The 9,130-nt window shown below is 40.3% G+C and overlaps 4 protein-coding genes across 14 annotated transcripts in view; all 4 read right to left on the reverse strand.

Moving 5' to 3' along the window:
- The window catches only part of LOC113454189 (uncharacterized), a 94,835-nt gene that overhangs the window by 43,053 nt on the left and 42,652 nt on the right, over positions 1–9,130 (reverse strand). The window lies entirely within an intron of this gene.
- Positions 1–9,130, reverse strand: part of LOC113454017 (uncharacterized) — an 81,641-nt gene that overhangs the window by 43,053 nt on the left and 29,458 nt on the right. The window lies entirely within an intron of this gene.
- The window catches only part of LOC113452989 (uncharacterized), a 56,647-nt gene that overhangs the window by 4,873 nt on the left and 42,644 nt on the right, over positions 1–9,130 (reverse strand). The gene's annotated exons all lie outside the window — the stretch shown is intronic.
- Positions 2,129–7,828, reverse strand: LOC113454841 (uncharacterized). Of its 3 annotated transcripts, XR_015742452.1 has the most exons (3): positions 7,650–7,828; positions 2,858–5,729; positions 2,129–2,808 (listed from the first exon to the last, which is right to left on the reverse strand). XR_015742452.1 is itself a non-coding variant. In XM_087928222.1 (2 exons), exon 2 carries the CDS (start codon positions 5,458–5,460, stop codon positions 3,874–3,876), a length of 1,587 nt encoding a protein of 528 aa, XP_087784348.1. In that variant the 5' UTR covers positions 5,461–5,729; positions 7,650–7,828; the 3' UTR covers positions 2,129–3,873. The 3 variants fall into 3 exon arrangements, 2 of the variants coding, with proteins under 2 accessions (XP_087784348.1, XP_087784349.1); XM_087928222.1 differs by having other exon boundaries at positions 2,129–5,729; XM_087928223.1 differs by lacking the exon at positions 7,650–7,828 and adding an exon at positions 7,120–7,151 and having other exon boundaries at positions 2,129–5,729.

Below are 9,130 nucleotides of genomic sequence, written 5' to 3' on the forward strand. Positions count from 1 at the left end.
CTTTCTCACAGGATTAGGCCAGTTATTTCTTCTAACAACTGGTTTTCCAAACTGCTTGGAATGTTAACAACCGGTTCTAGTGAATAGGGGCGAACTGGTAGAATCCCACTCCTGGTGATGGTGCTTCTACAACTTCCGAGGACCAGCTGTTCCATTGGTTGATTGTTCTGTCAGAAAGTTTATCCTTATTTCTAGTTTGAATCTCTTCTTGTTCAGTTTCCATCCATTATTCCTTGTCTGGCCTTCAGGTACTTTAGAAAATAGTTTGGCCCCTTCCTGTCTGTGGCAGCCCCTCAAATATTGGAAGATCGCTATCATGTCTCCCCTGGTCTTTCTCTTCACTAGACTAGCCATGCTCAGTTCCTGTAACCTTTCTTATGTTTTAGTCTCCAGTCCCCTAATCATCCTGGTTGCTCTTTCTACGGTCTCAACATCTTTTTTATAGTGTGGTGACCAAAACTGGATGAAGTAGGTGTCGTCTTACTAAGGCTTTATAGAGCAGTATTAGTACCAGACTTGTTCTTGATTGTATCCCTCTGTTAATGCAACTTAGGATTGCATTAGCTTTTTTGGCGGCGGCTGCACACTGCTGGCTCATATTTAGCGGGTTGTCCACTAAGACTCCAAGATCCCTCTCACAGTTACTGCTATTGAGCCTGGTTTCACCCAGTCTATATGTGTACTTTTAGTTTTTTCTTCTCTAAGTGTAGGACTTTACTTTTCTCTATATTGAATTTCATTTTGTTAGATATGGCCCAGTGTTCTAGTCTGTCAAGATCCATCTGGATCTTGAGCCTATCTTCTTGGGTGTTAGCTATTCCTGCCAGCTTAGTATCATCTGCAAATATGGTAAATTCTCCTTCTATTCCCTCATCTAAGTTGTTAATGAAGATATTGAAGAGTACTGGGCCTAAGACAGAACCTTGTGGCCTCCCACTGTTTTCTTCCCTCCATGAAGACTAAGAACTACTCGTTGAGAACAGTTTGCCAGCCAGTTGTGAATCCATCTGGTGGTGGTGCTATCTATCCCACTTTTTTCTAGTTTACCAAAAAGTAGGTTGTGGTCTACTTTATTGAATGTCTTGCAGAAATCTAAGTATATTATGTCCACAGTATTTCACTGGTCAACTAATTTAGTCACTATGTTGAAGAATGAAATAAGATTGGTTTGGCATGATCTGTTTTTAACAAATTCGTGCTGACCGCAAGTTATTACTTTACTTGCTTCTAGATGTTGGCAGATCTTTGTTTGTTTGTTTGTGATCCAAGACACTTCTTCAGCTCTGACAGGATAGTGTGGAATGGAAGGAGTTTTATTTATACTATATATATCAAAAAGGATGCAAATGACCACCTGCCTGCAAGGAATATAAATCCTTCCATTCCCCACTATCCTGTCAGAACTGAAGAAGCTTCTTGGATGAGAAGCGAAATGCCTTCAAAAGAAAAAAACGAAGTCTAGTTGCCTGCTGAAAAAGCACCTTTGGGACATAGAATGCAGTGTATTCTGTATTGAACTGATGTATTTTAACCGTACAAATATGGGGAGATGTTCAACAATGCAATGAGATCAAGAAACTCGTGGTGCCGAGTAGGGCTTATGTATCTCTATCACCTAACCAAAAATTCATGACTGCAGTCTTGATGTTTAAGTTAATGAAATGACACCATTCATATCCAAAAGGATGAGACATGAGAGCAAGTAATATCCAGAAATAAGAAACTGATAAATATTGAGGGAAAGAACTAAGGCAGGGAGGAAAGACTCTGCATAGCAACTTAGTATGTCCAGGAAGGAATGTCGAGCGGAAATGTACATCAAGTGAAATCAAAAGGCAAAAATAGAATATCTCACCAAAGCACATGGACCGCTAATCACCAGGCTGACCTTTATAGAGGGACACCCTAAACTGCTTTTTTCAATGCAGATCTAATAACGTATGGATGGTGATAGGTATCCATTTCAACTATTGGCTCTGAGCTCTGCTGCTTGGAGGAATCTGGAATAAAATAAACCCAGTATATGCACCCAGTGTTTTGATCTTTTTAACCATATAATTTTATACTGCTATTTATGCCATTGTAATAATCAGATAGGAGGCATATACATTTAGTAAATTAAAATGAATAAATTTGATTTTCTTTTTATTCAGAACTGAAAACGGCATATAAAGCAGTTCCTGGTTGGCATTCTGAGCCAAGAAAGAGCCTCTTTTCTTATAAACTCCCCCTGCTAGCCAACCAATCTGCATAGGCATATTTGCGGCTTCTCTAATTAACATCTTCAATTGGAATTTCATAACACCTGGCAAGCCACCTTCCTGTTTAACCTAACTCTGGAACTTGTGGTTTTCATCCAGAGACTTTGACTCTTACACTGGATTTTCAATATAATTTATATTAATAATTTTAAACAGAAGATTTAAACACTAACACGGAACACTACACCCAACAGAAGAAAAAAGAAATTAAAAGTGTAAAAAGAAACGGATAGAAATAGAGGTTACTTCCAATATCCTTTACAGTAATTACATTTAGAAATACAAAATTACTTTTTTATGGTTACAACAATTCTCTGTTCTATTACCTGGTTTGTTTTTTATAATCACAACTATAAATGATAACTTCATTTTTTTGTTCTGTTTCACGCGCATCTCTAACAAACTTCCAATCAGTAATTAATGTAGAGAATGTCTTCTCTCCAACTGAGGAAATCAATATAGTTGTCTCTGAAAATTCCATCATCATCATCAACCATTCTTCTATTGTGGTTAAACTTGAATCTTTGGTGTAAATAATACAGTTAATCTTTGACAATAGGAGTTAAAATTTTGATCCTAGGACAAGAATCCCTGACCACCAGGCTCCACAAGTGGCAGGCAAGCATGCACATATGCGTGCATCTCCACTTGCACGAGAGGCAAGGAATCGCAGAAAGAGCTTGGACTTGCCAACTCAGATCTCATGTTCAATATTAAGTAAGACATGGTTGATTAAAAAGAATGAGGCAAGACATTAATTTCTCAGCTGAGCTTGCAATCAGAAACAAGAAATGAAATTCAAGAATCCTCTACATACATCAAATCTTTTCTCATGGAATTTCTTATGTGTGATAAAGGAGGAATGTTCTATGAAACACTGTCCACAATCTGGGCATTTGAATAGTTTTTCCCCTGTGTGAATGGTTGTAAGTCAAGGACTACCAGTATATTGGAATGGTTATTGCCTTTGCAATACTACGTTCTATCCACTGCCCCCCTGGACTCCTATTTTTGGTAATATATCAAATTGGATATAATAAGAATGGTGTTGATGCCTTAGGAATATTATTATAACACATAGTTATAGTTTCTTACTATGCCTTCAGAAAACTCTTGTTGAAATGCTAATTCTCATTTACTGATTTATTGATTTTTGCAAGCAAATCATGTCTGAGCATTTCTTTTGGTCTTTTGGCAGAAATTAATCCAGCAAGCTGAAAACAAGCAATGTATATCTTTGTGAATTATTGAACTTTTCTTTGACCCCATCAAGCTTTCCTTACAATCAGAAAGCTGGTGGCTTTTCTCCTGTATGAGTCCTCTTGTCTTTAACAGTAGAGTTGTGACTGAAACACTGACCAGAGTTTGGGCATCTGAATGGCTTCTGATCTCTGTGTAAACTGACTAGAATTATTAGATTAGACCTACAGTACTTGTGAAAGCTAATAATTGGGACATTCAAAGGGCTCCTCTTCTATGTCAGTTCCCTGATTCCACCAGATGGGAATACCAACTGAAACTTTTCCCACAATTCAAGCACTCATCCTGTGTGAATCCTCTAATGTCTCACCAGGTCAGAATTCCAACTGAAAGCTTTCCCACAATTGGGCACTCATAGGGTTTCTCTCCTGTGAGTCTTCATGTGCATCACTAGGGCAGAATTACGACTGAAACTTTTCCAACAATCTGGACATTCATATGGTTTCTCTCCTGTGTGAGTCCTCTGGTGTATCACCAGGTTGGAGTTTCGACAAAAACTTTTCCCACAGTCTGGACACTCATACGGTTTCTGTCCTGTGTGAATTCTCTGGTGTATAACCAGATTGGAATTCTGCTGGAAATGTTTCCCACAATCCGGACACTCATATGGTTTCTCACCCGTGTGAGTCCTCTGGTGTATCACCAGGCAAGAGTTCTGACTGAAACTTTTCCCACAGTATAGACACTCATATGGTTTCTCTCCTGTGTGAGTCCTCTGGTGTTTGATAAGGTTAGAATTATTACTGAAACTTTTCCCACAATCTGGACACTCATACGGTTTCTCCCCAGTGTGAGTTCTCTGGTGTATAACCAAGTAGGAATTATGACTAAAGCTTTTCCCACAATCTGGGCACTCATATGGTTTCTCTCCTGTGTGAGTCCTCTGGTGTTTCACTAGATCAGAATTCCAACTGAAAGCTTTCCCACAATCTGAACACCCATATGGTTTTTCTCCTGTGTGGGTACTTTGGTGTTGCACAAGGTTACAATTATGATTGAAACTTTTCCCACAAACTGGACATTCATATGGTTTTTCTCCTGTGTGAGTTCTCTGATGTCTCACCAGGTCAAAATTCCAACTGAAACTTTTCCCACAAACCGGACACTCATAGGGTTTCTCTCCTGTGTGAGTCCTCTGGTGTCTCACCAAGTCAGAATTCCAACTAAAAGCTTTCCCGCACTCTGGACATTCATATGGTTTCTCTCCTGTGTGAGTCCTCTGGTGTATCATGAGGTAAGAGTTCTGACTGAAACTTTTCCCACAATCCAGACACTCATATGGTTTTTCACCCGTGTGAGTCCTCTGGTGTATGACTAAATTGGAATTCTTACTGAAACATTTCCCACAATCCGGACACTCATATGGTTTCTCTCCTGTGTGAGTCCTCTGGTGTTGCACAAGGCTGGAATTATTAATAAAACTTTTCCCACAATCTGGACACTCATATGGTTTCTCTCTTGTGTGACTCCTCTGGTGTTTCACAAGGTTAGAATTATTATTGAAACTTTTCTCACAATCTGAACAGTCATACGGTTTCTCACCAGTGTGAGTCCTCTGGTGTATCACCAGGTAAGAATTCCGACTGAAACTTTTTCCACAGTATAGACACTCATATGGTTTCTCTCCTGTGTGAGTCCTCTGGTGTTTCGCAAGGTTAGAATTATTATTGAAACTTTTCCCACAATCTGGACACTCATATGGTTTCTCCCCGGTGTGAATCCTCTGGTGTATCACTAGGTCAGAATTCTGAGTGAAACTTTTCCCACAATCAGGACAATCAAAGGGTTTTTCCCTAGTGTGTGTCTTCTTATGTCTGACCAGATTGGTGCGTGTGCTAAACCTTTTGCCACATTGGGAGCACTGGTAGAATTTCTCTCCAGTGTGGGTGCTGCCATGAGGAAGTTGTTCTGAGTAAAGCATTGGCCACATTCCAAGCATTTTAAATATTTTTTAGTAGATTCCCTCATGCATAATCAGGTGTGATTGGCAATCTGTGTTTTTCCCCCACAATAGACAGACTGTAGGGTTTTTTCAACACTTATGAACTTGGACTCTTCAGGAGGTCAAAAACATTTCTAATCTCTAACTGGTGGGGCTTTGATTCAAGCCCGTCTTGAATCCAGAGTGCTCTTCTTGGCATCCTCTGTCTACAAGATTCATATTAATGAATTAGTTTTATTGTGGTTTTAAAAAAATGGCTGCAGAACCTGTGAAAACAGCAAAAAGAAAAAACACCTGCATATATTACTATGAAAAAGCAAACATATGAAAATGCTAGTTTAACCTCTAACATTAATTACAATTCATTTGGCAAAAGGAGCACTAGCAAGATCCAAGTACAAATATCCATTCATATATCCAATCATGAAATTGAATTCTTTGTCATTGTGCGTATATACACAGTATACATACAATGAAATTCATATAACACCCAGAGACCAGACTCAACATGCACACACATGACAATCCCCAAACACCTCCCCACCTACCAAAATTCCCCGCCTCCTAAAAACACACAAGCATCCACACAATAGACCAAGTAATATTGTCGAACAGCTCACTGATGGTGGTATTTAAGTTCATTGTTAAGTGCAATTATAACTCTGGGATAAAAACTATTCAGAAAACGTGCGGTCAAGTTTTAATTGTTCTGTATCTTCTACCAGAAGGCAACAGTTTGTAAGTTTGTAAAGATTGTAAGCAGGATGGGAAGAGTCTCTGAGAATGTTGCGCAATTTCCTCAAACAGCGAGCTGCAAAGAGGTCATTCAGGGCTGGTAGCTGCAGACCAATGATATTCCGAGCAGTTTTAATGATTCTCTGTAGAGCTTTTTTGTCTGCTACATAGCTGCTTCCATGCCATACAAGAATGCACTCTCAATGGTGCTGCAGCAGGACAGAAGTAGATATTGAGATAGATTTATCTATCAGCCTCTTCTGTGCCTTCTTTACAAGCATGTTAGCATTCATACTCCATGAGAGCTCCTTCGAGATATAAGTGCCCAGAAATTTAAAACTACCAATCCTCTCCACCTCCTCACCATTTATGTACAATGGTAAATGTACATCTCTCTTCCTCCTGAAATCAATTATAAGTTCTTTAGTTTTTTTGGTGTTGTGTAAGATGTTACAGTATACACTGTTGTGTACTTTACACCACAGTGTCAGCCCTTGTACTTCCTTCCTATAAGCAGACTCATTGTCCTTATTAACCCCTGCCATGTCATCCACAAATTTAATAATTGCGTTGCTGTTATACAATGGGGTGCAGTCATGTGTGTACAAAGAATAAAGGAAGGGGCTTAGCACACTACCCTGGGGGGCTCCTGTGCTTAGTATCAGTGTAGAAGAATGGTGAGATCCCATCCTTACTGACTGTGGCTTATCTGTCAGAAAATCCTCTATCCACAAATTAATCTTCTGATTTATACCCAAATTGGACATTTTAAGAAACAACCTGTTGGGCAAAATGGTGTTAAATTCTCTTTTTGGCTTAGGTAAATCATAACATTATTAGCATTACAAATTGATATTATAAAATTTACCCAAAAACACTGAAGACTGTACCATAAACATATATGCACAAAGTAATACACACCTATGAATTTATGGGTGAAGAAAATCGATGTGTATTTCCCTGTGCAATAAATCTATGTGTATTTCCCTGTGCAGAAGTGGATTCGCTCAGACTTTTTGATCTCATTTTGAAAAGGTGGGTTCCTTAACAGATGAAATGGTGCCCAAAGCCTCTGCAGATTTAAACCATCCGGTTTTGCTCATGAAACTCCTCACTTGTCAGGAAAGCAACATGTCAATAAAATGAATCAACGGGTCATAAAAGGAATCAAGGGTTACGTGAAGGTGAGGGAGATGGGTGATTAAGAAACATGAAAGATATATAAAGATTTCTTCAGTGAAATTCCCCAAATCTCCCATTTGGGGAAAATCACAGGAGGCAGTTTTAAGTCGTGCAGCCCCAGAGGAATAAAAAATTCGGGGAGGGGAAGAATATGCAGCAGCAGCCAACACATTTCAGCCTCGTTGCTTCCTCTTCTGCTTCCCCGCCGTGGAGGAACCCAAACGGCCCGACTTGCTCCCGGCTTCTCCTCCGACCTGCCCTCCACTCACCTCCCAGGAGCCGCTTCGACCCCTTCAAGCAGCACAAGAAGCTCCGCCGACGCCACTATCCTCCTGTGGTTGAGCCGGAAGAGGAAGTTCCTCTGTCCTTCTCCTCTACATCCTCTCTAGCAGCCCACTACTTTATCGTTTCAACTCCTTCCAGCTCAAGCCTCTCCCCACCCCGTAGATTAGCAATGCCGCTATTGTCCTGTATTCACGGCTTTCTTTCTTCTTTGTAGAGCGCCACCTGGCGACACAAAGGCCCGTTCGTTCGGCTTCTATCCTAAGACGTTTGCAAGACGCTTTCACTGATTCCGTGCCACTCATCCCCCCGCTGGAGCGAAGCTTCGTTTGCAATAAGCAGCAACTAAACCAAAGGAACCTGCCCTTGTGGGGAATGACAGGCAGCGAGAAAGGGGACCTCCTTTAGGGCCGATGAAGATGTGCAGCCCTAAATCATTTCCAGCTTCATCCTATTGAATAATGAAATATGAGACAAAAACTTGAAGTGCCCAGCCACATTGTTTCCAAATCAGGAAGAAGATACTATCTCCCAATTTATATTATTGTATTGTATTGCACTAATTCTGTATTATTGCATTGCCTAGAAGTCTAGATGGTATAATTTTGTAATCTTTGAAAGTTTATGTAACACAGGAGAAATACCAGAGTGTTGGAAAAGAGCTGATGTGATTCCAAACTACAAAAAGGAGGGGAAATGATTCAGGAAATTACAGGCTAATTAGCTTGACATCAATACATGGTAACATATAATGAAGCAAAGAATTTGCGAGCACCTATAGACAAGCAAGGTGATGTAGGAAGGTAGCACCCATCCCTCTCCTAGGAAAATGAAATGTTTTAGGATATACTAAAAAGGCAGAATATTTCCCTTAAAAAGAGAAGAAACAACTCAGAAACACCTCAGAAGCAGAAGCTCACCCCGCCCCCCACCTTTGTTAACAGGCAGGCCATTAAGGCCTGGGCCAGCGTATTCTACATAACAAAGCCCTCTACCCATCTCACATGGCCTGGGAAGATTGCATCAGCCAGCACTCAGGTGAAGCCATGTGGTCCAGACAAAGCCTACAAAGTTAGCTAAGACCCGCCCTGGGAATCTGACAGCCAATGGGATATATTTCTTACACAGGAACAGGGAACACTAAGGTGAGGCCCAAAAGAGGGTATATAACTAAGGGTCTCACAGCATCTTGGCCCTTCTTTTCCTTCACCCAACATCTTGAAGCATGTGATCATCCTTTTCACTTTGGAGCTCCAGGCCATGAGGTCCTGTCCACCATTAAATCATCTTTCCAAACAGCCTCCATGTTTCCAGTGTCTTTTTCTGCACTTCGAACTGAAACCAGAAGGATATTTCTTCCAACAGTGATTTACTGGAAGCCAGCATAGAAAGTTAGAAAAAGATCTTTCCAAACAAACCTTGATCCCCTTTTTTAATCTAAGCAATTAAATGACCAGATCAGCAAAAT

Source organism: Pseudonaja textilis, chromosome 2 (genome assembly GCF_049901715.1).
Source record: "Pseudonaja textilis isolate UNSWEBS1 chromosome 2, rPseTex1.2, whole genome shotgun sequence".
Lineage (NCBI taxonomy): Eukaryota > Metazoa > Chordata > Lepidosauria > Squamata > Elapidae > Pseudonaja > Pseudonaja textilis.